Source organism: Gavia stellata, chromosome 25 (genome assembly GCF_030936135.1).
Source record: "Gavia stellata isolate bGavSte3 chromosome 25, bGavSte3.hap2, whole genome shotgun sequence".
Taxonomy (NCBI): domain Eukaryota; kingdom Metazoa; phylum Chordata; class Aves; order Gaviiformes; family Gaviidae; genus Gavia; species Gavia stellata.
Window position 1 is genome coordinate 1271894 of NC_082618.1, and position 26842 is coordinate 1298735.

Sequence of the window (26842 nt, forward strand, 5' to 3'; positions counted from 1 at the left end):
AGGGCTGGAACACCTCTGCTATGGAGAAAAGCTGCCTTGTGGGGAGCTGCCAGCCCCATCCACCGTCTGCTGCACCTTCTCCCCTTGCTGTGGGTCAGAGCTGGGGCAGGAAAGCACCCCCATGGGGTCCTTTCCTCCTTCATCCACACTGCCTCAGTCCCACCTTGCTCCCTCCTTCCTTTTACAAAGATGCTGAAATCCACCTGTGGCTAGTGATGCCCATACAGGCTGTTCCTCGGGCCAAAAAATCACCATCACAAACATTAACACTCTTAACACCAACATGGAAATGGAAAATGTTTGTGCTTCCTTGGGTGGAAGCAGCTCTCGCCCCAAAGGCTGGGATACGTGGACCTGCCTCCTCCCACATCCTGCCCTTGCAGCTCCCAGCACTCCGAGACAGACCCCCACGGTGGTGGCTCTGCCTGCATCTCCCTTCCCAGACAGGCTAACAGAGCCTCTCCTTTTGGCCCCAAACTGGCTGATTTAGCCTGGTTCCCCTTTTCCCCAGAGGATAAAACCCAGTGCTGAGGCTCCGGTGACAGTCCCAGCCTGTGCCTACCCTTCGTTGTGCTTCATTCCATGTGATTTTGATCACATCTTTAAAAATAAAAAACGCCAAACCCACTCAAACCCAGCCTTCCCAGGGCAGAGAGATTTCCGCGTGGTGAACGCGCCAATGCAAATTCTCCAAAGTCCTATTTTAGGTTACTTGCCGGCACCGGCTGCAGACATCCGCGCTGGAGCACCCGTCGAGCCTTTGGCAGTAATTGCAGTGGAAGGAAATAACGGTTTCTCAGGGCAGAAAAGGAAATCTCTCCCCTCCTTCCCGGGGCTGTGCCACCCCACGCCTGCCACCTAATGAAACCCCAACTGGCACCAGCCCTTCCTTCCCTCCCCTGTATTTATTCATTTATTCCTTATATTATTAATTATATTTTCCCATATTGGAGAGCCCCGTGCAGCACCACCTCTTTTTCCAGCATTTGGGGATGTGTGCATGGGGTAACCCCCAGCTTGGGGACCCCCCTGCGTGGCTCTCCCGCCCCATGGTCTCTGTGGGGTGGTGGCAGTGCCCTACAATGCCCCATGCAGCTCCCCTGCCCATTGCAGGCAGGGCGCCCCAGGCAGGGAGGTCCCATACAGCTCAGGGGTCACTTTGGCAGGAGGATGACTGGGTGCTGCGCCTAACCCCGCCACTGCGTTCCTGGGACACCCATGGTTGGGTGTTTTTTTTTTAAATCCAGAAACCAAGGCACTGCTTCTGGTTTCTTCCCACTCTGTCTTGTACTTCTTCGCCGCTTGTCACATCCATTTCCACCGCCGTCTCTCCCGGGTCTGGGTAAGGCAGTGGCAGTCAGTCTGATCACACCCAGCGCTGTCTGCCCGCTCGGGAGCATGCTGCGTGGCTGTGAGCTGCTGGCTGGCGGGGTGACATGCCTTCCCCTCGCCTTGCAGATGTGATGAGGCTTTGGGATGCTGTGTCTGAATGCATTCGGCAAATGCTCATGATGAAGCAGGTAGCCTTTGTATCCTCCGCTCACAACTTGATGATCTCAGTAGACCTGAAACCCCTATGCTATTGCGTGCCATTGCACTTCCCCTCCTTTAAAGGCAGCTAAAACATTCCAGAATTACCTTGCAGCTGGCAAATTGGCCACAGACCAGATTCTCCACCCAGCTCTAGTAGAGAGAACTCTTCAACATGTTTTGTGGCTTCTCTGTTCTCCACGGCCAGGGTGGAAAGACCAGACCAAGAGCTTGAAATATTTTTTCAGGGTTTATCCCAAATGATGGGAACCCCCGGTCTAGCTGAGGGATGTTATCTCTGCTCTTCACCAAATACCTTTTAGAGGCTGAAGAGGAAGGAGAGGAAATACCTCAGCATATGGAGGTCTTCCCCAAAGCTTTCCGGTGTCTCTTCTTGCTCCTCTGCACATCAGGGCAGGGCACAAGGGACAAAGCACCACCACCATGCTCTAAAAAGTCATCCTTCCTTTCTACCAGCCACAAAATGCTTATTTATTTGCTCCTTCTCTTCTCCTTGGCCTTCAGGCTATCAGAATACCTGGAACTGGGACATTCTCAATTGTTGACCAACAGACGTTGGATCTTGGATTCAGTCATGTCACTGCTGAGAGGTGGGTTTCTCAGCTACCTGAGATTTTGGCAGATGTTTGTGGGCTCATCTCTGCTCAAGCCGGCATTCTTGGTAAGAGGAGAGATGAAAACCTTTGCTTCCCCTTGCAGCACCTTTGGGGTGTATGCTCGTTTCTGCATCACCAAGAGAGGAAGGGAAGCCCTTCAGAAGGTCCTGAGGAGGTCACAAGAAGAAACCACTCCCCCCCACATAGCTAGGTGTATAAAGCGAGTCTCTCTTTATCAACTGGATTCAAACCATTCATATCTATTCAGTGGTGTGGTGACTGTTGACTAATAGACATGTCCTGGAGCTGCTGCTTCTAGGGCAACTGAGACAAAAGTTGATGCTCCATAGTTCTGCTGCACCAGACTTTGTAAAGGCGAACACTGGGGTGCACCAACCTCAACATCAGCCTGGTGACTCTCTGCACCAGCAGCAGAGATGTCAAGTCAGCAGGAAGGGTGGTGGGGTGCAGGTATTTTGCTTCTTAATGACACTTATTTGAGTATAGCCTACCCAACGTGGCCCGGCTGAGTTTCTTCAGACCCTGGGTGTGTTGAGTGCGGACAGTTACAGAGTGGCCCAGCACCATCCACCCATGCTGTCTGCTTGACCCCCTGGTTTGCAGAGTATTTTCAGATCTCTGCTGCCACGGCTGGGCAGCTCCTCGCAGCAGAAGAGCTGACCCAGACCCCAGCACACACCCCCTGGCTGTGGTGGGCATGTGAGAATGGGACTGGAGATGGATGGGTGTAATTATAGTGTGATCTTTAATTGCAGAAAAGCCTGCCTATATGGCTATGGATTGTGGGAAGCTCCATTAGATGTGTTCACTGACACGTTACGCTATTTCTGGAGCTTCCTTTAAAAAACACAAGTTGTGCTGTATTCCCATACCTGTAGGCCTACAAAAGCCACCAAGAACATTTGGTGTGACCCGCCAGTCTGCTGAGAGGCTTGGCAGAAACAGCCATTCCTTCCCCCCAATGATGATGTCACAAGTGATGTCAGCATGAAGTACAGGGACCAAGTAGAAATGACAGTGAAAGCTCGGTCTGATGCTGATGTCCCCCCTGTGGAAGTGGATGAGGTGCCACTCTCCTGGGTCTCCAGCGAGGACTACAGGTCCCTGGCAGAAGCCCTCGGTGTTGGCTGTACTTGGGGAAACAGCACCATCTATTTGCAGCATTGTTTTATGAGTGCCTTTATAGAGAAGACAACGTGGCCTCCACGGTTGGGTGTCTGTGACCCATGGGCAGGGCTGGGGATCCCATCCTGGATCCCTCTGCAGTCCTAGGTCACGTTGGGATAGACCTTACCTCCAGGCACCTCCCTGCAGCCCAAAGGTAATGCCTGACGTTTGCTCCGAGTTTAGGGTTGTGAGTACGAGTTGCACAACGCGTGTGCAGGGACCAGGGGAAGGAAGAGGCATGAAGGGCCTACAGACAGGTCAGACAGCCCCAGGCTGGGGGCTTCATCTCAGATTTGGCTCTCCCAGTCCAAGGCAGGGTCTGCCCTTCGCTCCCACACATGGACACGAAGACACCCACCCTGAAGTCCAATACCCTTACAGGTCTTCAGCCCCTGCCCCATATTTCCCCATAGTTGCCTGGGACAGATGCCAGCCCATTAGGGTCCCAGAGCTGTCTGGGGGGACAGAGGTCCCAGGAAGGTGTTGGCCACATGGGACCAAGGGGGAGAAAGCCAGCCTGCTCCCAGCTTTGCTCCAACAGGGAAAGCTGTCCCCACCCCAGCCTGTCCCCACCTCTGCAGGGAGAGCAGCTGGACGAGGGGCAGGGGATGGGGCTGCCTCCAAACCCAGCTCAGCACCCCTCAGGGTTTGACCCCATGCGTTCCAGGTGACAGAAGTGACTTAGGAACCCCCCCGTTCCAGCTTTACTACAGGTTTAGGAAGAATGAAACAGACTTGCTCTATTAAACCTGCTGGAAAAAGGGTGCAATGGGTCATCTGGGGCATCCAAAGCACAAGGGGTGCTCTGGGGTGTCCAAAGCTCTCATGGAGCAACCGCTACTTCTTCTTGCCACTTTTCTTCTTGCTTTCGATCAGCTGCAGCCCCTGCTTCTTGATGTCTTCCCGGGTGAGGACAAGGCCCTGGTCTTTGTCAGCAAAATCGAAGGGGTCTGGAGGAGACAGTGGAGAAGAGCGGGCTGTGGAGGCTCTGTGGGGCCACCTCCACTATGCCCGTGTTCCCAGGGACAGCCAGCATGTTTTGGAGGGCTGGTGGCATCCCAGAGAGCCCTTGTGCCGAGCCCTTGGGCACCGGCACTGCTGACTGGCTCTTCCAGCCCAGCATCCCAGGGTGACCTGCAGGACCTGGTGATGCCACTGCTGTGGCCCATCTCCGGCACTGCTGGGGCTCCCCATAAAGGTCTGGAGCTACGGGGTGGTGGGTACAGCTCCCACTTTGTTAAAAAAAGGTGGTAAGCTGCCAAAAGTTCATTGTCTCCTCCAAGAGCAACCAACAGGAGGAAGTCACAGGCAGAGCCAAGCACTGGTTATTCTTCACAACCAGGTGATCTTGAAGACGAGGGTCTCTCTCCCTGCCCTACAGTATCTATCCTTATTCCTGCTGTGGTTTGATGCTCACCACTCCACCGTCTGCCTTCGTTCTCCCACATCCCCACCTAAAACCACCACCCATGCTCAATGCCTTCAGGACAGCCAAGGTTAGCCCCAAGGTCTGGAGGCAACTCATGGGTTGGGGTCTGCTGGGACAGTGGGAGACAGGCAAGGACACCCAGAAATCCCAGCGGGCAGGGGCTGTGGGATGGGTCCCCGCTGTGCTCTCCTACCTTCGACCCTACTGTCTATGTCCTCCAAGGAAATCTTCAGGTTCTGTGGATCATTCATGGCTGTTTTCTCCAGAAAATTTCTGACCTTCACAAAAGTCTGTAAAAGACACCCTGGGTTAATTGCTGAAGGGGAGGTGTGTGTTACAACCCAAGGGGTGCCCCACCTCGATGCCCCCCTGCGAGTAGACCCTGCAGTGCCCAGTGCCACCTGAGGCTGAGCTACTCCATGGCTCTTCCCTGGGGCCACCTCTATCCTCCCAGCTGGGAGGACGGCTTGGGATGGGCCATCTGGGAGAGCCTGGTGTGGGTCCCCAAAGATCACAGCAGGGATGGAGCTCCCCCCCACCTCGTTGTCCTCGTCGGGGCTGTGCCTGTCGGGGAGGTCGGCCAGCCGCTGCACCAGGTACTGCACCTTCCGCTCACAGTGCTGGAGCTTCTCCTCCACCCCCCTGGCCTTTTCAGACTCATCCTGAAGTCAGAGAGAGAACAACCTTGGTGGGGAAAATGAGCCACCTGGGGTGACAGTGGCTGCACCAGGTGCCACCGCGCTGTGCTGTTGCACCATCAAGCACTGGTCAGGGCCATGCTCACCCCAGTGCCAGAGGGTACCTGGCCGGGCACAGTGATGCCATGCAGACGGATCAAGAGGTGGTTGATGCCATTTTCAAACTCGAGCAGGAGCTCCCGGTTCCTCAGCATCTGGGCTCGCATCTGCTCCAGCCGAGCTTCTTCCCACTGCAGGTTCATCCTCAGTTTCTCCTCCAGCATCCTGGAGCCAACCACATTCACATCCATACAACTGCATAGGGGTGCAGAGACACCCCAAATCTGTTGCAAAAGCTGCTCAGGTTGCCCCCCCACCCCGCAACTGCAGGGCAGTGATGCTGCCTGCAGCCCAACTCCATGCTGCTGGTCCCACTTCCCATGCAAGGCAAGGAGCAAGGGTCCTCCTGCTGCCACAGCGGGAGTTTTGGGTGCTCTGCCAGGACCAGAGCTGGGGGAGCACCCGGCTCAGAAAACCTCCTGGTGCAGGAGGAGTGGGCGGCTGCAGTGTGCCGGAGGAAGGGATGCCCTGTTGGGACACCGTGATGCACATGTTCCCCCCAAGGGTGGTGGCCCTGTTGGCATGACTGTCCCGAGGCCAGCAGCACCTGGTTGTGTTGGGGGGTGGGTGAAACTTCAGCTCAGCGTGCTTCAGCTCCAGCTCCTTCAGTGTCTCCTTCAGCACCTGCTTCTTCTCCTTGCACTCCTTGACGTATTGCTCCAGGTCCACCGCGGACTTCTGCTGTGCCAGGAGCCTGCTGGGGATGTCCTGGCCAGGGGAGAGCACGAGGACTCAGCCCATGGCGCTCCTGCAGGGTACAGGATCCGGGCTGTGGCCTCAGGGAGGTTTCTGAACCACGGAACACTGCAAGCTCATGTCATGGAGAAAAGCAGCTCCATCCCTGCCCACACAAGAGGGGCTTTGGGGGGCTCCAGGGGCAGAGGAGAGCAGATAACCCCACAATGAAACAAGGCGAGCAGAGAGGTCTCAGCTCCCCATGGCTCAAGCAGCCCTGGGTTTTACTGGAGATGGGGTTTTTTTGTTACCCAGACGCGGGAGCACTGCACTGCAGCCTTGGTCTTCTCCATCTTCTCGGTCACCCAGGCCTTGTGCTCCCTCTGGGAGTTGGTGGCATCCAGTCTGGCACCTGGGGTGGGAGGGAAGCGGCAGGGAAGGATGCCTGCAGCTGCACCCACCTCCCACCCCCCCGCACCCCGCCAGGCACTTACCCACCAGCGAGTCCTGCGGGTGCAGGGTCGGTAAGTCCGTGGTAGGTTCGTATCTGGCTTGCTGCAAGGACGTTCATTGTCACCCCCCAAGCTGCTGGCACCCTGGGGAAGCTCGCCCCACAGCCCCCCCTCACCCATGGGGGGCTCGGCAGTGATGCCTGCCATCTGCCCGCAGCCCCGCCTGCACTGGGTCCCACCAGCTCACCGCTCTTGTATGCTTTTCGCTTGCTTCCTTAAACCAGGCTCTGTCGATGTGCACCTTCTGGGCGGCCAGGGAGCGGTACCTGAGCTCTCTCTCCGCAAGGAACCGGGTTTCCATCTTGGCCATGTCCTCCTAGAGCATATCAGAGGAGGGAAAAGTGGCTGCCAAAGCCGGAACGGACCTTTGTGAGCCAGCTGAACTTCTGGGATGGCCAGCATCAAAAATGACACCTCCCCACCATGTAAACAGGCTGGGAAAGAAACTGGGCAAGGAGGGCTGGAGGATGGAGCATGCTGCGTTCACCATGGCTGGTGCTTCAGGCAGGCTGTCCCCGGCCCCAGGGCAGCCTGGCCCAAAAGCAAGGTGCGGGAGGAGCTATGGAAGCATCTGGGTGCTCTAGCCAAGCCCAGCTCAGTCTCTTTTGCTCTTTATTGCAGGAAGACTCACCACCCTGGGCATGTGGTGCTGTCTGTGGGCTCTGGAGGGTGGGAGAGGGCCCCAAGGTGCCCTGGACCATCTCACCTCGGTTACATCAGCGGCTTTGAGGGCATCCGAGGCCATGAGCTCCAGGTGTTCCAACTCCCCATGGTACAGCTCGGCCATCCCACACAGGAGGTCCAGGTGCAGAGGCAGGTGGGCCAGCTCCTGGGACACAGGGAGCCACAGCACATCAACCCACCAAGCCCCGGGGGTCCCCTGCACACTGTGACAGGGGCTGGAGGGGAGCAGGAGGACCTCGCTGAGCTGGGTGTCCCACCAGCGCAGCCCCTGGGGCACCTCACTGCCTTTGCAGGGGGAGCGGGTGGGACGATGGCACGGTGAGGAGGAGCTCACCTTCCTGAGGACATCCCGCACCTCCAGGTACAGGGCGGTCACCTTCTGTCCGGTGTGGACTTTTGTGAGCATCTTCTCAATGTTGTTCTCCAGCTGGCGAATCACCTGGGGCAGAGACGGGAGGGAGGGACATGGGGGGACCCAGCATGCTGACCCCAGCGCCCACCCAGGCAACACAGGGATGGGGGTTGGATTAAAGCCTCCTGCGGGTGCTGCCACCCCAGGAAGGGGTCCTGGGTACCTGCATCTGCGCCTGGTGCTGCTTGTCATCCCTCTCAACATCCTGCAGCTCCTGCAGCCGCCTCCGCAGCTCGCCCCGGGCTCGCCTCCGCTGCCTCATCTGGTACAGCAGCATGTTGCACGTGTTCACCCGGTCATAGATTTCGGCCCGGAGCTTCTCCTGGGCCACCTGGATGGGCATGCGAGAGCTCTCCAGGCTGGAGGCAGGGCTCGCTGGGCACCCGCAGGAGAAGGGGGTCCTGCCTGGAGAACTCCCCCCAAAGCAGAGCTGGGGATGCCAAGACATTGCTCCAGGACATCGTCACTCTCTTGGCAGGACAGGGTCTGGGAGAGCTTTGCTTTGGGGTGCTGGTTGGGGTAAGGCAGAGGTGGGCATCTGCTGATGGCAGTAGCGGGTTGGGCTTAGAGACTCTGCGTAACGCAGGCCTGGGGCTGGGCGTCAATAAAATCGATCTGTGCCCCAGATGCGGATGCTGTCAGAGAGTGGCAGCACCGCTCTGTCCCTGCAAGAGGTCCCCCGGCAAAGGCAGCTCCGCAGGTCCAGCGCCTCTGTCTCCACAGGCTTATAACCAGGTCATAACCTTGGGAGAGGCGGTGAAGGGCAGAGACAGCATCTCTCTCCCAGGGGTGCAGCTGGACCCCACAGGAACCCCGGCAGCCCCAGGGACACGCAGGGTGGAACGGCCAGGAGCTCTGCTAGGGCAAAGGATCTGCTGGGGGAGCTAAAGGAGGACCTGCATAGATGGGTCCCACGGCAGAAAGGGACCCATGGTACCACAGGCGAACGCCCCGTGTCTTGCCACACCAGTGCTGTGGGGCTGTCCTGGCACCAGCACCAGATCCCTCCGCTGGGAACAGTGTTCTCCTGAGCACCCTTGGAGCCCCAGCCCCCTGTGAGCAGCCCGTGCCCACCGGACCCTGTTGTTACCTCCACCGTCTTCCTGGCCAAAGCGATGCCCAAGTGCTTCTGTGCTCCGCAAGCCTCGGAGGTGGTGAGCTTGTTGCACTGTGGGCAGGAAAGGGACAGAGAGAACATCACCGCCAGCCTGCGGACAGTCACATCCTATCGCTGCCCTGTGCTGCCTGCTCCTGGAGAGGACCGGCGGAGGAGCTGGCTCTGCAGGGCCAGCACCAGGCAGGGGTACAGCAGATGGGACCTGCCGGTACCTTCTGGACAATGCCCAGGGCATAGACGTCCTCCTGCACCACCTCACGCAAGCGGGGGAGCAGCTCTTTCTTCTGATTGAGCTTTTCCTCACATGACCGTGTGAAAAACTTCCTCCCTTGCTCTAGAGGACATTAAGACACCGTTGGTACCATGCAGGACAATGGGGAGACCAAGAGCTCCCCGCCCACCCTGGGACGTCCCCGCGAAGCCGAAGGGGCAGCACCTTGCAAGGCGATGACGGTGCGCAGCTCCTGGACGCGCTGGCTGAGGCTTGCCTTCCGGCCCTGCCTGGCGCCAGCTGACCTGCCTTGGCCCTCCGCAAGCAGGGCAGGCATCGCCGCTCCGCTGCGCGGTGGAGTCGTCTCCAGGCTGCAACCACGGATGGAGCCGCGCTCCCTTTGGCCGTGGAACTGTTGCTGTGGCACCTCCAACTGCTGCCCACTGCACACCTCCTGCTTGGTCATTGCTGCCCACAGCCCCTTCCTCTCCACTTCTGCAGGCGACAGATTAATTAATAAGCAATTACTGAGCCCTCCGAGGTAGCTGAAGGCAGGGCGGGCAGTGGGGATTCCAGCTCTGTTGCCTATCACCATGGCTACGGCAGTTAGAACCAGCCCAAGCCCCATCAGAATCAGGGCGAGGACAAGCGCTTCCAGCGCTCGCCTGGAAGCTGCCAGCTTATTTCAAATGGCAAGAGGAGTCTATTACTACCTAGATACGTACCTTCAGAAATTTTGGTTAATTAGTAAGGAAACGGTTGTGCAGGGAGTTGAACTCGTGTTGAAACGGGCAAGAACACACCAGCTACCAACACCGATATTTATTTTGATGCTTACCACACATTCTTGCTGAACTACAAATATGACAAGAAATGCGAGCATGTACATTTATTTGTTGGTAAATAAAATCAAGCTCCCTCTACCAAAGAAAATCCTTAATGTTTGATTCGTAAAAAAACTTTCTAAGGAAATTGCCTTCCTAGCACCAAGCTTATACATCAGCTTAGATTAAGTTTCTGTAACTCAAGATCTCTAACCTGCAGCCATCCTGTTGTGCTCCAGGTGTTGAACACAGAAAACAAAGAAATTATAGGATTGTGAAATAAAATATTTCTGACACAATGTCATCTGAGGCTCTTACTCAGTGTCTCATTTGCAGATTTATGAATTGCATGTTAGTGCTAATTGCCAGTTACAAACTAAATACCAACATCACCTTCAGTGCTTCACAAAGTACGCGTGAAGAGATGGCCATTTGAAAGGCGAGCAGTTAAGGGCTTGTACACACAAGCAATCTTGCCGATCTGCCCATGCATGTACAGATCTCCACACTGAAGCTGTGTCCACTTGGCAAACACAGTAATTATGCCACTAAACTTCCCTAGGCAGCATTTAAACACCATGGAAAATTACCCTGGGGGCAAGAGAGAGCCTTTCAAAATGAATGAAATGGCTCAAAATCTTTGTTTCACCGACCATCAGCAAAACTCAGACTCTACAGGGGCAAGTCCTTCCAAGACATTACCACAGAAATTTAGCCCAACCTTGCACAAGCTCACGTCACTAGACTGCTGCAGAAATCGGCTTCCAAGGGAAAGCCTTTGACTAAGGATCTAGTCCTGCAGGCCCGCTGACCTGACATGTCAAACCTCTCCTCCTCCAGTGGACTTCAACTCTCCCTGCTTAAATTCTAGAAAATTCACGTGTTAACGGTACAAAGGAAAAGCCATGTCAAGAGTACAAACCAGAGCCCTGCTGAATTGTCGTAAAACGGGCAGAGTCACGTGCTCTAAAAGTAAATAGCAAACAATGAACACAACACATGGTCATCTGGGAGAGAGAGCTAGCTGTCAGCTAGCCTGCAGCTCCCGACTTGCTCCGTACTATCAGCATGGAAACAGGTACGCGATACGAGAGGCTCCTTAAATTCCCACTGGTTCAGCTTTTAGTCACCCAAGGATATAAGCTTTGCCTGGTGGTTTGTATTTTTAGTATCTCCTTCTCCAGTTGTTGTCCTCTCTTCCCCTCTTCTTTGAAATATGCAAGTTAAGCTTGAAAGCATTTGTTTAACACAGCTGAAACAAGATTTAAAAGACTTATCAAGAGCTATATACTGTGCCTCGGGAGCTGGCTGCAAATTCTGTGCATGTATTAGAAAGCAGCATAAAAAGACAGGATAAAGGACAGCTGCCAGGATTGTTCTCTATCATGCTAAAAAGAGAAGGGGCACATACAGACAGCTACCGCCAGGGAATTAGGGCCCAACAAAAGCCCGCCTAGCTCAGTGGCTGGAGGCCACCACTGCCTGTTCGAGATTCCTTTTATCACGTGAACGAGAACAGCTCACAAGCGCAGGCTACTCCTTCAGCCCACAAAAAGCATCGCCATGGCCAGAGACACCTCCTATACTAATAACAAAAATAATTATTTTATTTCTTTCTGTATCTGTAATATATAAATAGATGATAATTCATTTTTATTAATGTAGCTAAATATACTTTATGAATAAGTTATTTGGAGAACATTTTTTCTAAGTCCGCAAGCACTGTTATATCCAGTGAAGGAAATCTTTAAGAATGGTCCTTTGAAGTACTCTAATTATCAAGCAGCCAATTATGGAAGTCTAAGTCAGTTTTCATGCTGCCAAGAGATCAGTTTAGACAAGATCCACACCTTGCACCTGTTTAAAAGTGAAAAAGCAGCTCCCTTTTCCTCAGGTTCCTCTCCTCACATACATACAAAACCCACCCCTCAGCAACATACACGATCTTCCACTCAACACTGCAAACTTAAAGCAAAAATGATTGGCACCGTATCAGTCAAAACACTCTTCAACAGCAACCCTTAAAGTAAGCCAAAGCTAGAGTAACTTCCGTATCAAGTCTTAACTCTATCCTCATTAGTGCAACTCTGACACAAAATGTTCCTACAGGCAAACCCATTTGTAAACCAAGCAAGTGTAAAATGATAAAAACCAAACACACTGCATGGAGAAATCCCAAAGGATTAGTGTCAGAAAATATTTGGCAGCAAGAGATTGGAAAAAACATGAAAGGCCTAACAGAAGAGCGTGGTTAACGCCAGTCATTTTGTAGGGTGTTGTTAAACTGCTCCAGGACGGTTTTCTTTACTCAAGCTTTTCATCTCCCTCCTCCACGTCTTTCAGACTGAGCACTTCCAGTGTTCCTTTCCCTTTTGTCTCACTCCGGATCAGCTCATCAATCTCTCTGAAGCAGCCTGGGTCAATAAGGCACACCTGAAATATTTCACACTTCATCAGTCAAGCAATAATATTGGATTTTTATCAGCCCCCTTTCAAGGTGGCAGTGTTAGGTTAATGGTTGGATGTGATGATCTTAAAGGTCTTTTCCAACCTAAATGATTCTATGATTCTAAGGTCCAACATTAATTTTCAATTAAAAAAAAAAATAGCCACAGAGTATTTTTAAATAACTAATAAACAATTAATTTAAAAAACTAATTAACCACTGTCAAAATACAGGCCTGACCCACCAAATAAGTAAGAGTAACATTCTGTATTTGCAGAGGAACTTGTCAGTGTTGTAGGAGAGTCATGCTAACAGAAATTACAGCGTGCCTCTCCTCAGCTTGAAGTAGCAACCTCCGTGTAATAAAGGCTACTTCCAAGCTTTCATCACTAGGATGTGCAAAATTAAAAACTACAAACTACATCTCTGATTTAGACTCTCGGGTAAACTTGCAGCTTATCTAAACCACTTCCATATATTAATTCATCTTCTAGTAAACCATACAGATGTAGTCAAATCAAGTACAAAACCCAAGGACTGTTTTATTGCTTACAATTTCCAACTGTTCATGGAATTCTTCATTCTCAATAACTTTAATCAGTGGCTTGAGCTTCTCTTTCAGTTTCTTCCCCTCCTTTGCTGGAAGAATAAATCGCAGCCTCATGTGAGCACGTTCAATTTGCATGGTTTCCTTTAACTGTCTGATCACTTCCAGTGCCTGTAAAGACATTAAGAAGAGCAAGCATTTACACACCTGCTTAAAAAACACTGCACAGATCAAAACCTCAAATCCTTTGCATTAGCCTCATGCACATTTCTCAGTACTGATCACTGCCACTCTGCTGCAGAGAGTTTGCTATTACGCTATTTTGATAGATTAACAAGAAAAGGCAAAGTACTTGCTGTTCGTGATCACTTCAAATACTAAAAAAACCCTGTCTGAAATAATGTTAAGTTGCTGCCAGCCAGCTGAGTAATCATTCTGCAGCCTTCAGATCACAAGCTTTTTTGGATGCTTGTGTGACTGCTAAGAGAGAAATTACACTTGAAGACAAGACCTCTGACCAGAAGCTGATTTTGCAAGAAAACTAACCTGCTGCTTTGTGCTCTTGTGTGGTTTGACGGAGTAGTGAATATCCTTCATGGCTCTTTCTATAAGGATTACGGTGTATGGCCTCTTTGTTTCAGGATTCACGCATTTGTCAGCGACAATAGTCGCGATGTCTCTAAACATCTGCTCCAGCTGTGTGTGTCGTTCTTTGTCTGATACCTGCAGCTCCCCTTTTGCTAAAATCTGAACAGTAAAAATAAAGAAATCAGTTAATAAACATCACAGATTTGACTAAAGAGTGAAAACTCTAGTAACTTTGTTAAATTTAACAATTGCTTGAATGGTTTGGTCAAACGTGAAGTGCAGAAAAAGAATAACCGTATTAATAACGTACATCATTATGACACACAACACTCTAAAGACTTCAGAAAAAAAACCACGACAAAAACACTAAACTACAAAAAGAGAAGAGCAGCTTTACTTGAATTCTTATCACCTACAACAAGTCCACAATTTGTATCCTACCAAGAAGGACTAAGAAATCACATCTGTTCTTAACATTTAACTGGACCTTCCAAAGTAAACAACTATCCCCTTCCTTTCTCTGCATCCTTAATAATATCTCTTAGATGAGAAACACTTCAGGACCGGTAAATGTTTTTTAACATGTCCATGGACATCAGTGCAGAGAAGCTGTATATTACACAGAACACTCAGAACTCTTTTCAGCCAGATGCATACATAAATTTTAAGACTATACCACAGTGTTATCACTCCTTTCTAACCATTTCTTAACAGGGTCTGTGTGACCCTTATGCAAAACATTTGGTAAGTCTTCTTCAAGCTTTCATAAAGCAAGTAACTACAGAGTTACGTACCATCTTACAGATTTCTGTTTGGTCATCTGTCCCAAATGCTTGAACAAGATCTTCTTTCTTCGCCACCTGCCCTTTGGAAACGTTGACAAACACCGTGTGCGTCTGCAGGACCTCGTCGAGATCTTTTTCCCTAGAGATTAGGACAAAGTTAGAAAACTTGTGAAGTCAGCAATGTAAGAAAGAGCGCACGAGTTTTTAGCGAGGAGCAACAAGCCCTGCTGCCAAGGGCTGAATCAGCAGAGCCCAAGAACTTCTATTACCGAAATGTCACTCCCCGGGGAAAGGTAGGGGTGCCGCACAGACTCCGGGGCACTCCCCCTTCCCGGCTCCACACAGGCCCCACCATCTCCCCAGGCTTCACAGCCGGGTACCATGCAAGCTCCCCGGCTCCACAGCCAGGCCCCACACAGGCCTCCTCCCCGGCTCCCCCCATAGCCAGGCCCCACACAGGCCTCCTCCCCGGCTCCCCCCATAGCCAGGCCCCACACAGGCCTCCTCCTCCTCCCCGGCTCCCCCCATAGCCAGGCCCCACACAGGCCTCCTCCTCCTCCCCGGCTCCCCCCACAGCCAGGTCCCCACACAGGCCTCCTCCTCCTCCCCGGCTCCCCCCACAGCCAGGCCCCACACAGGCCTCCTCCTCCTCCCCGGCTCCCCCCATAGCCAGGCCCCACACAGGCCTCCTCCTCCTCCCCGGCTCCCCCCATAGCCAGGCCCCACACAGGCCTCCTCCTCCTCCCCGGCTCCCCCCACAGCCAGGCCCCACACAGGCCTCCTTCTCCTCCCCGGCTCCCCCCATAGCCAGGCCCCACACAGGCCTCCTTCTCCTCCCCGGCTCCCCGCATAGCCAGGCCCCACACAGGCCTCCTTCTCCTCCCCGGCTCCCCCCATAGCCAGGCCCCACACAGGCCTCCTCGTCCTCCCCGGCTCCCCCCATAGCCAGGCCCCACACAGGCCTCCTCCTCCTCCCCGGCTCCCCCCATAGCCAGGCCCCACACAGGCCTCCTCCTCCTCCCCGGCTCCCCCCATAGCCAGGCCCCACACAGGCCTCCTCCTCCTCCCCGGCTCCCCCCATAGCCAGGCCCCAAAGGCCTCCTCCTCCTCCCCGGCTCCCCCCATAGCCAGGCCCCACACAGGCCTCCTCCTCCTCCCCGGCTCCCCCCATAGCCAGGCCCCACACAGGCCTCCTCGTCCTCCCCGGCTCCCTCCACAGCCAGGCCCCAACAGGCCTCCTCCTCCTCCCCGGCTCCCCCCACAGCCGGGTCCCCACACAAGCCTCCTCCTCCCCGGCTCCCCCCACAGCCGGGTCCCCACACAAGCTTTCTCCTCCCCGGCTCCCCTCACAGCCGGGCCCCACACGAGCCTCCTCCTCCTTGGCTCCCTCCACAGCCGCGTCCCCACACGGGCCTCCCCCCCCGCCACAGCCGGCTCCCACCCGGGCCCATGGGCCTTCCCCCCGCCCCGCCCCGACCCCCCCGGCCAGGCCCCGGCGGTGGCGGCCCGTCACTCACGCTCCGCTGCGCCATCCCATGACCTTGTTGCGGTAGCAGGCGATCTCGAAGCGCTTGCCGCCGCGCCGCGCCCGCACCACGGCCACGTTGGTGAGGCGGATCTGGTTGGTGGGGGTGAAGATGGACATGGCGGCGGCCGCTGCTGCGCCACCGCCGAGCGCGCGCGGGGCCGGGAGGCGGGGCGTCCCCACGCTGCCTTCCCATTGGCCGTCGCTACGCCTTCCCCGCCTCCCGTCGCTCCAGCAAAAGGCGTCCGGAGGGAAACGGGGAGAGGCGGCGGAGGGCGGCCGGAAGGGGAGGGCGGCGGCACATGGCCTGGGGCGAGGGGGCTGTGCCGGTGAGGGCGGCGGCGGGAGAGTCGAGTCGCTGTGAGGGCCGGGGTGATAATTGTGTGTGTGGGGGTAATAACCGTGAGGGGGGGGGGTGTGTGGGGGGGTAATAACCGTGTGGGGGGCTACTAACTGTGTGTGTGTGTGTGGGGGGGGGCTACTAACTGTGTGTGTGTGTGTGGGGGGGGCTACTAACTGTGTGTGTGTGGGGGGGGGCTACTAACTGTGTGTGTGTGGGGGGGGCTACTAACTGTGTGTGTGTGGGGGGGGCTACTAACTGTGTGTGTGTGGGGGGGGCTACTAACTGTGTGTGTGTGGGGGGGGCTACTAACTGTGTGTGTGTGGGGGGGGCTACTAACTGTGTGTGTGTGTGTGTGTGGGGCTACTAACTGTGTGTGTGTGTGTGGGGCTACTAACTGTGTGTGTGTGTGTGTGGGGCTACTAACTGTGTGTGTGTGTGGGGCTACTAACTGTGTGTGTGTGTGTGGGGCTACTAACTGTGTGTGTGTGTGTGGGGGGCTACTAACTGTGTGTGTGTGGGGGGGGCTACTAACTGTGTGTGTGTGGGGGGGGCTACTAACTGTGTGTGTGTGGGGGGGGCTACTAACTGTGTGTGTGTGTGGGGCTACTAACTGTGTGTGTGTGTGTGGGGCTACTAACTGTGTGTGTGTGTGTGGGGCTACTAACTGTGTGTGTGTGTGTGGGGGCTACTAACTGTGTGTGTGTGTGGGGGGGGCTACTAACTGTGTGTGTGTGTGGGGGGGGCTACTAACTGTGTGTGTGTGTGGGGGGGGCTACTAACTGTGTGTGTGTGGGGGGGGGGCTACTAACTGTGTGTGTGGGGGGGGGGCTACTAACTGTGTGTGTGTGGGGGGCTACTAACTGTGTGTGTGTGTGGGGGGCTACTAACTGTGTGTGTGTGTGGGGGGCTACTAACTGTGTGTGTGTGGGGGGGGCTACTAACTGTGTGTGTGTGGGGGGGGCTACTAACTGTGTGTGTGTGGGGGGGGCTACTAACTGTGTGTGTGTGTGGGGGGCTACTAACTGTGGGTGTGTGGGGGGGCTACTAACTGTGTGTGTGGGGGGGCTACTAACTGTGTGTGTGTGGGGGGGCTACTAACTGTGTGTGTGTGGGGGGGCTACTAACTGTGTGTGTGTGGGGGGGCTACTAACTGTGTGTGTGTGGGGGGGCTACTAACTGTGTGTGTGGGGGGGGGCTACTAACTGTGTGTGTGGGGGGGGGCTACTAACTGTGTGTGTGGGGGGGGGCTACTAACTGTGTGTGTGGGGGGGGGCTACTAACTGTGTGTGTGTGTGGGGGGGCTACTAACTGTGTGTGTGTGGGGGGGGCTACTAACTGTGTGTGTGTGGGGGGGGCTACTAACTGTGTGTGTGTGGGGGGGGGCTACTAACTGTGTGTGTGTGGGGGGGGCTACTAACTGTGTGTGTGTGGGGGGGGCTACTAACTGTGTGTGTGTGTGGGGGGGCTACTAACTGTGTGTGTGTGTGGGGGGCTACTAACTGTGTGTGTGTGCTACTAACTGTGTGTGTGTGGGGGGGGGGCTACTAACTGTGTGTGTGTGGGGATGTGGGGGGGGCTACTAACTGTGTGTGTGTGGGGACGTGGGGGGGGCTACTAACTGTGTGTGTGTGGGGACGTGGGGATGGTACTAACTGTGTGTGTGTGGGGACGTGGGGATGGTACTAACTGTGTGTGTGTGGGGACGTGGGGATGGTACTAACTGTGTGTGTGTGGGGACGTGGGGATGGTACTAACTGTGTGTGTGTGGGGACGTGGCGGGGGTACTAACTGTGTGTGTGTGGGGACGTGGCGGGGGTACTAACTGTGTGTGTGTGGGGACGTGGCGGGGGTACTAACTGTGTGTGTGTGGGGACGTGTGGGGGGGTACTAACTGTGTGTGTGTGGGGACAAGATAATAACTGTAAGGGGGGGTGTGTGGGGGTAATAACTGTGAGGTGGTTACTGGTGGGGCAGGTATGGGAGGTCTGAGGGGCTTGTACAGAGGAGGAATTAAAGGGGTGGGCTTGGGGGGGGTGCGGAGGGGCAGCTACTGGGGAAGCCACAGGGGTGAGGGCTGGGGGGCAGCTCCAGTGGGGGGTCAGGTATGGGGGGTGGGTGCCTTGGGGTAGTTGCAGGTGGGTGGCAGGTGCAGGGGGTTAGGTGGAGTGGGGTACCTGGGCTGCTGCGGGTTTCTGGAGCCCCCCTTGAGGGATGTGCCACTCGTGGACCAGCAGCACTGGGGCTGTCGGCAAGCGCTCGCAGCTCTTTGGGGGGTGCTCAGTGTTGCTGGTGGGAGGGTGAGGGACATCCCTCAAGCTTTTGATCTGGTACTGTAAGTAGCAGCCCAGGGGAGAGAAGTAAGATAACAAAGTTTCCAGCCTCTTGGAAATACTCAATTTCTGTGCTCTTGTCTGATAACTGCAAAACCAAAGTCCAAGAAGACTGCGAATAACAGCAGGATGGCATTGTCTGTGTTTCTTGGTCAATAAGAGTTGCAAACAAGCCTTATTTAAACTCTTGAATGTTTTTGAGATGGCTAATCACAGGGACTGCGCAAGTGCACTCCCAGCTACAGCATTATGTACCCTGAATTTTCAAGTTGTTTCCAAACAGTCTTTGTTGTTCTGACTCAAACCTCACCCATGTGATAGTATTCTGAAAAAGTAATTTCAACTGAATCCAGGTTTCAGTCTGGCCTTGAAACTCTGGGTCGAAGCTGTTGTAATCAGTGTGGTGCCTAATGCATACAGGCAAGGGTTGTGTTCTGCAGCAAGCTCTGTGGAGATTTCCCCCTTGAAATGGAGCTTTTTAGCTCCGGAGATCTGCACGTTGTTGGGTCTGTGCAAAACTAAGGCTGGTAGGATACAGTGGATGTTTCATAAGGACTTTTTGCTTTCAGACACTTGCACAGCACAAGTATTTTCTGCCTTTCCTTATCAGAGAACCTGCCCTGTCTAAGAAAAAACCCAGAGTTTCCATATGACAGTCTAAAATGTTAGCTTAGATATGCAGATGAAACTTGTCTGATGCACCTCTGAGGAGGTGAAGGCTCCTTGGTTCAAATGTATTTTCCTGTCTTTAGCCAAAAGCTGTTTTCTGCAGAGCCTGAGAATAGTTAATGGCATGAGACTGCGGGTACTGTGTGGTTATTTTTTGTGTGCTCATTCTAAATTAATACTGTAGGAATCTGCTGTTACTAAATCTGTGATTTATTCCAGATTTAGATACCTCAATGGATACGTGGAACTTCTTCTATACTTGCCTGGTGTCCTTATGGCTGCACAGATGTTACATCTATTCTGTTGTTGCTTTTGGGATCAGCGTTTGGATCGTCGTTCAGTTCTTCACCACCAAAAAGAAGGTAACTGAACATGTAAGCACTTTTGTCTGAGAAGGCCCTAAAATCTGTGCGTGGAAGTGAGTAGCTGCCGTGTAAAGGTGCCGCTGGTGCAGTGAAATGTATTGCTTCACTGTGAGCCCACCTAGGTTCTTGCAAATCCCAAATGTAGTTTAGTTCATCTGATGGTTATAATCCTCAGCCTGAATTGTTTTATGTTTGTGGGTAACTAAATGCCCTTGTTGCTCTGATGTTAGAGCAGATCTCAGCTGAACGCTTCTCACTTTATTACTAAGAGGATGTGTCAGCCTGGGTTGCTCTGTTGCTTCAAGTAAATCACTCTGTGCCCCATGTTTTCAGGTTCATGTTCCCTGTGGTGTTAATGATGAGGTTGGACTCGTTTTAGGATGGGAGTGGGATTAGGCCTTTCAGGAAGTTAAAACCTCCTTGTGCAAGTGAGTGAAGTTCTGCTGCACGAGTTGGGAGGTTCTCAGGTTCAGCTGGATCCTGTTATCTCCCTGGTGTGTGAGATGAGCTTATTGTAGCATGGCCTAGTTCAGAGCAATAGTTACTTGTGTGTTTCTTTAGGTGTGAGAAGCTAAAATGCTTTGACTGTTGCAGTTGCGTAGTGCTGAGAGTCTGATCACAGGATTTAAATGCTTTTGGGAAAATGGGGTTAACATCACTTTGAAAAGGGATTGAATGAAACACAACGCTTGTTTCCTAGGGTGAAAAGTCCAATGGGAGCCCAGCTGCTTCTGAAGGAATAGAAGACAAACTAGTAAATGGATATGCCACCCCGCAGGCAAAGGAGGTCTATGTTGCTGGGGTGAAGATTTTCTATGGGTCCCAGACTGGCACAGCAAAGGTATAAGTTACTTTTTTTTAATGTGCTTGAAGTTGATTTGAAATATTGTTGAGATTTGAGTATGTTGCTTGCCTTAGAAACACTGTGTAAACATCTGAAAGTGCATCAGAAAGTTCATTAAGTCACTGCCCAACATGAAAGATAAGTGAAAATTATATAAAAATAACAATTATTCTCCTCCCTTTGTTTAAGTGGGGCATACAGTAGAGACATTGATGATGAAGCTTCACGTTTACTCTTAACAACATACTCTTAATTTGCTAGCAGGTCTTGGTAGAGGGAACTGCTGGTTTAGGTGCTTTCTTTCTCAAAAAGAAATTTAATTTGTGTGTGTGCATGTGAAATCGTTAGTCATTAAAATTCATGTAACTCTCTTCTTTCAGCCAGTGCACTTTTTTAAATGCGAGGAATTATAGGTCCAGTGTCCAATTCCTAGATGTCACTGTTTTTTCTGTGCTGGGAGATGTCTTGTGACTGTTGGCTATAGCAGAGTTCTTGACCCTTACTGTGGCTGGATTGGAGTCATTGATAACTTTCTACATTTCTCTTTAGAGATTTGCCAAAGGTCTGGCTGAAGCAGTTATTTCCCTTAATTTGCCTGTGGAAGCCATCAGCATGGGAGACTATGATCCAGATGATTGTTTAGTGGAGGAGGTAAGTATCTCATAAATACAAGTTTTTTCCTGGGATTGTGAAGGCTTTTTTTCCCCTCTTGTATTTATCTCCTGTTATCCGGGAAATCCCCAAAGTTGTGTGTTGAAAATTGCTTCCTTTCCACATAGGTGAGTATAGCCCATGAATCCTCAGCAGGAAATACCTGAATTTTGAAAATTACTAGGAAAGGATCATGTAGAACATTTTTATACTGTCATTGATTTTTGTATGAGCTAGTTCTGGTGCAAGTTATGTGGGAGTGGCTGCATCAGGTCCCCCTGTTCTGTCTCTGGCCATGTACATGTGGGGAAGTGTTTAAAACTAGAACAAGTAGGTGACGATATTTCTGCAGCCTTCAAAGACTTGTAAGTTAAACTTTTTGGGAGGTGTGTTTATATTGACTAATCAGTGATGGATTTTTCTTCCATGAATTTTGATAGTTGCTTTTTGAATCCATGGGAGATTGTATTGCAGCAAGAGTCTGTTCAAGAAGCTGTTGATTGGGGTAGGGAAGGTAGGTGTCCAGTTCTGTTTTACTACCACGTCTCTGTTAGGTAAAAGTGAGACAGCTTGATGTCCCTTGGCTAGTTTAAGATGGCTTTGCAGGGAGGATGGCCATTCACCACCGTTGGGATTATCACCTGCAGCATCCCACACCAAAGATTCTTAGTCCACTTAGCAAAAATCTTGTCTTTTGACTTCTTGCAACTGTCCATGTGTTCCAGCTCTCTTCCTGATATAAAGTGTTCTGAAAAATGCAGTGATCTCTTCTGTTCTCTTTATATTAGACAACCAGCAGGAACATTTGTGTGTTCTTGGTAGCTACGTACACAGAGGGACAGCCAACCGAGAGTGCAGCGTGGTTCTGTAAGTGGTTAGAAGAGACAGCAAATGACTTCCGCTTTGGGAAAACGTATCTGAAAGGCCTGAGATACGCTGTGTTTGGCTTGGGAAACTCTGTTTATGTTGATCATTACAACACAGTGAGTATCTCCTGTGCACCTCTCTTTGATTTCTGCTCCTCTGAAAGGCTAAGCTTTCCTAAATGCGACAAAACTGAATGTTACTGGTAGTTTGTGTGAGAATTGCAGCCGTTGTGTGGGCTTGACTAGGGACTGGATTTAGGGCACAAGCAGTGCAACTTCGAAGCAATTGTGCTGCCCTTTTAAATGGGAAAGGAGATGCATAAGCACTGCAATAATGTGGGAGGTATGGTAATACATTTGGTAAATCCTTATTGAGTTAATTTTCCAGCTTTGAAAGCTTTCTATCAGTGCATGAGGGCACAGCAGTGTAAACCCTATCACTTGTTGCCTTTTAGTTTAGAGCACTTTTCTCGAACTTACATACTTGGCTGTATTGCGTGGATTTTAGCTTTATTTCCTGATGTAAAATATGGCTGTATGCCTTGGTAATTCATTTCATCTCAGTCAGAAAAATGGCATGACTTGTCACCAGGTTGTTATGGTTGTGTGTCTGGGGCCTCACGAAATGGGTTACGCATATGGCCATTTTGACCAACAAGCATAGCACAAAGGAGCTTGTTCCCAGAGCTCATCTCTTAACACATCAGTGTGATAGCAGGGGTATTTTCAAATAGGAGCCCGAGGGTGTGTTCAAACTGACTTGTGTCTGTGCTCTGAGTCAGCAGGTGATGGGGAGTCCAGAAGTCCCTAGGGGCCTTGCAGTCCTGTGCAGTTCACTAGCTCTATTTCCAGGCTTGGTGCTTGCTTTGTTTAACTTGGGCTTCATTTAATTTCCTTCTAACTTTCTTTCCGTCCTAGGTTGGAAGAAATATTGACAGGTGGCTGTGGATGCTCAGTGCCAGCCGTATCATGACTCGTGCTGAGGGGGACTGCAACGTGGCCCAGAGCAAGCATGGCAGCATTGAGGCTGACTTTGAAGCCTGGAAAGCCAAGTTCCTCAATCGGCTCCAGGCACTCTGCAGAGGGGAAAAGAAGCCCTGCAGTGGGAAGTGCAAGAAAGGGAAGTGCAAATCTCGGGGGAAGCAGAGCAAGGAGAGCTCAGATCATGAGCACGAGGCATCAGAATACGAGAATACTGAGGTAGAGCCAAAATCCATGGGACCTTATTTCTGTTTAGTGCCCCTTGGAGCACTATTTGACTTCTCTCCTTCCTCCTACAGCCCAGAAGGGGTGCTGTGGGAGCTTGATACTTCTTTGGTCTGGAGCAGAGGGGGAAGAGGGATGAGATCGCATGACAGATAACAAGTAGAATAAGCCATCCAAAAAGAAGGACCAAAGAATTAGTGATGGACCTAGGCTAGATGGCATTTCTATGATGAGGGAGCCTTCCTCTTGAATAGGGGGAGGTATATGTTGTGACAGATGCTCCAGGGAGGCAGTCTGGGTTCTCATCAGAGTCTTTTTGCTTTGTCTCATGGCCAAGTGAAGCATTTAGTTCCCTGTGAGCAGTTACCTCCTTCCACTTCAACTTGTTGTAGCTTAGGTGCTTTGCCTGTGTCCCAAGGTTTTTCCAAAGGCAGTTGAGGGAGTGTTATCTGAGCAAGTCCTGTATTTCCTCTGAATGTGTCTGCCTGCAATCATTTGTGTGTCTTCTGGGGTGTTTGTTGATTGCAGGTTTTGAATAAGAAGTCCTCTCTCTTGCTCTACAGTGCAAGACCCAGAGTTGCTATGGCACTTTAATCTTCCCTGCAAGCCGTTTATTGTGGGTTGGAAATGATTGCTGTGGCCATGTTGAATTTTGCAGGAAAATAAGGGGCTTTTCTGGCTGAGTGGGTTTGAGTGTGTTGGCCACTGCAGGAACCAGAGATCTTGCTGTTACCTCAGTGCTGTGGTGCTGTACCTTGGCTGTGTACAGAAAGGGAGACAACTGTTCTGCTCTGTGAAGAGTTTGTCTTGGAAAGCAGATCTCTTGCTCCATGTTCATTCAGGCAGGCAGGGGCACTTGGAGGAGTTAAAGGGGTTTAGTCTTCCGGATCATCATAGTCTGCGGTGGGAGCTGGACTCCTCTGTATCACTTATCACGTAATCAGATAAGCGCATGAGGAAAACAGAGCAATCTGGAGGCAGGATATCTGGACTGAGTTTCAGGTCGTCTGTGTGCTACTGAACTCTTAAAAATGCACACTGATAAAAGCCCCAAGTTTAAATGCATCTCATACATTATACAGGTTATTGGTAGACTATGCCTTGTTTTTCAGTAGTCTTTACTGATTGTGAGGGCTGATTTCACTTGTTAGCATAGATGAAGGTCTTATGTTTAACATTCAGTTACATTCCTAATTTATTTTTTTCCTGATCTCTTACACAGGCAGGGGAGTTGTTTGAAACCAGTAGTGAGGAGGAGGCTGATGCTGAGGAAGCTGGAGGCACAAATTCTGTCGTCGATGTTGAAGATCTTGGCAATATCATGAGCCACATGAAGAAAGCAAAGGTACGGCTGTTGCAGTGAGTGTAGAACTGTCAGGTCTTTGACACTGATCAGTTGAATTGATTAAAATATTGCCTGCTGGATTTGAATCTGTAGGGTCTAGTTAGAGGGAGAGTAAAATATGAGCTATTGAAGAACCCTTCCCAAAAAAGAACATACTTGGAGGTGTGTTGGATATAGTTACCGGCTAACTGTGACTTATTCACTGAGCAAATGCTGCAATGGTAACCTGTTATTTTCAGTTTGAGAGAAATTACTTCCACAGCTAACATTCGGATGGGAATGTACATCTCTGCCACTACAATTCAGTCCAGCATCTGAACACAAATCCTGTTAGTGTATCTGCCCGTGGGTATGTCAGCTGAAATGCAGGCATGTGTTGTGCTGGTATGTCATGACGGGGAACAAAGCTGCAGGCGGAGTGGTAACACACTGCTGCAAGAGCTTCTGTGTCTTGCTTGCTGCTGCCCTAAGATGAGGTGCTGTGCTTGCAGAGCCATTGAGCTTGATCTGACCTGTGCTGAGCCTGTCAAAGACAATCGTGATTCCTGCTTTGTTTCAGGGTGTTACTATCTCTGTTTCTGTGCGGTTCCATTCATGCTTCTTTTTCTCTGTTCAAAGAGTCTGCAAACGAGATATACCACACTCATTTATTTGGTTAGCACACAAAAAGGAGTGAGGACATAAATAGTTACTAGGCTAAGCCTTAGTGTGCTCCCCACACTCTTTGTTGGCCGAGCAGTTGGCAGTCGGGCTGAGAAGGGTTGGCCCTGGGATGGATCTGTGATGTACTGTGTTGCCGTCTGCTGACTCTGTTTCCCCCTTAGCGATCTTTCCGTGGTGGTGCCTTTCCTCATGAACCCTTGAGCTGCTATCCATCCCCCTCTCAACAAACCGACCTCTGTCTGTAATTACACCTTCCTTATCTTGCATGCCTCTACAGTGTGGACTTCTCACAGCTCTTTCCTGAAACTTAACAATCTCCTCAGCAGTCTGAGCCAAGGTGACACTGGTGGGCCACAGCAAGCCAGGCCTTGGATCACAGGAGGCTGCATGCTTAGGAGGGAAGGGGGTCGCAAGGGGAGCATGGGGATCTCTGTTCCTCACCTTAGGGAGGGGGAAGGAGGTAAAATACTTCTGCTGCTTGTAACTAACTCTGTTAGGAGAGTAGCCCCACTGATGTGGGGGCAAGGCAGACTGCTGTGTGAGAGCTGCTGTCCCTGAGCTTGTATGGACTTGTGCGCTGCAGCTTGCAAGAGACGGATGGATGAACTGTTTGGCTTTCCTTTGGAGGGAGAAGGGATCAATCTGTCTCCCTGTGTAACTGCTGTGAAGTGCTCCTCTTCCTCCTCTCCTGCATGTGCTCACCGCTAGAGGTCACTGACAAAAAGGGAACTGCATTTTCTGTAGCAGCACGCCCTGGGAGATGATTTTGAGCAGGGAAGGGAAGTGGTGTTGTGCAGTAGTTTTATGAAAAACTAGGCGTTGAGTTTTCACTGACTGAAAAAAATATGGCAACTCCATGATCAAGTGTAGTGTAAACAAGGAAAACTACATATCATAGTCCAGTTCATGAATAAAAAGCGAGCACAGCAATAAAATACTTTCTGCTCTTAGCTTCAGCCATGCTCACTACCAAAACAATGAGCATGAGGCGTCATTGTGGTTATGGTTTTATACATAGGCAGTGAAAACTCATTACTGTCTACCATTTTGGCTAATGCATGATTCAAACAATTGACTACTTAACTTTCTTGTGGCTCCGCTTGAGTGGTGAGAGGCCTGTGTGTTATATGTACAAATTACCGCAAAAGTGCGAATATCTCTGTAGATCAGGTTCTTGTGGCTCTGAATTAGCATCTGAGCACAGACTACAAACTGTAGTTTCTCATCTGCCTTTTCCTTGGAGGAGATGGCAAACACTTGTTCTGCACTGGCAATTGAATGCTGCCCTCTTGCCTCTGCAAATGGTTAAGTCCTGAGAATGCAAGTCTCTGTGTGAGATGATGTGGCCTGGAAGTACATTGTGTGCATGAAAGTGTCCTGGCCCTTTTGGATACAAGCTGTTGTCAGCTGATGAGACAGGAGGCCCTAAAACTGTGGATCAGCCTTTTTGTGGCTGGTGCCACTGAACTGCCCTGCCCTAGTCATGTCCCAGCTTTTTGGATTAATTTTGAAACCTTAACTGATGTAGTTCTCATTACTGGCCCCTTTATTCCTGTTCTGCATGGTTGATCTGCCTAGCTGCAATCCACATTTCTGGTTTCATGCTTCTGTAACCAGAGCAGGTAATGGAGAAAGGGCCTTCAGTGGTGACTTCAATGTAAATACTCAGCTCT

The 26842-nt window shown here is 51.6% G+C and overlaps 3 protein-coding genes across 3 annotated transcripts in view; 1 reads left to right on the forward strand and 2 right to left on the reverse strand.

Annotated features, from left to right (window-relative positions):
• Positions 1 to 4118: 4118 nt before the first annotated feature.
• Positions 4119 to 9638, reverse strand: CCDC183 (coiled-coil domain containing 183). Its single transcript, XM_059829495.1, has 14 exons — positions 9398 to 9638; positions 9174 to 9295; positions 8935 to 9012; positions 8008 to 8175; positions 7767 to 7871; positions 7455 to 7577; positions 6936 to 7064; positions 6731 to 6791; positions 6548 to 6648; positions 6109 to 6269; positions 5567 to 5756; positions 5304 to 5426; positions 4958 to 5054; positions 4119 to 4285 (listed from the first exon to the last, which is right to left on the reverse strand). Exons 1-14 carry the CDS (start codon positions 9636 to 9638, stop codon positions 4173 to 4175), a joined length of 1812 nt encoding a protein of 603 aa, XP_059685478.1. The 3' UTR covers positions 4119 to 4172.
• A 341-nt stretch (positions 9639 to 9979) lies between these two features.
• SBDS (SBDS ribosome maturation factor) lies at positions 9980 to 16008 on the reverse strand. Its single transcript, XM_059829312.1, has 5 exons — positions 15880 to 16008; positions 14372 to 14501; positions 13536 to 13736; positions 12996 to 13160; positions 9980 to 12429 (listed from the first exon to the last, which is right to left on the reverse strand). The coding sequence occupies exons 1-5, from the start codon at positions 16005 to 16007 to the stop codon at positions 12301 to 12303; spliced, it is 753 nt and encodes a 250-aa protein (XP_059685295.1). The 5' UTR covers position 16008; the 3' UTR covers positions 9980 to 12300.
• A 181-nt stretch (positions 16009 to 16189) lies between these two features.
• LOC104250719 (S-adenosyl-L-methionine-dependent tRNA 4-demethylwyosine synthase TYW1) overlaps positions 16190 to 26842 on the forward strand; it is a 113870-nt gene continuing 103217 nt past the window's right edge. Inside the window, exons 1-7 of the mRNA XM_059829496.1 lie at positions 16190 to 16247; positions 19449 to 19591; positions 20295 to 20435; positions 20988 to 21089; positions 21878 to 22072; positions 22874 to 23155; positions 24384 to 24506. Of these exons, the coding sequence (XP_059685479.1) occupies positions 16190 to 16247; positions 19449 to 19591; positions 20295 to 20435; positions 20988 to 21089; positions 21878 to 22072; positions 22874 to 23155; positions 24384 to 24506 (1044 nt within the window). The remainder of the gene's footprint in view (positions 16248 to 19448; positions 19592 to 20294; positions 20436 to 20987; positions 21090 to 21877; positions 22073 to 22873; positions 23156 to 24383; positions 24507 to 26842) is intronic.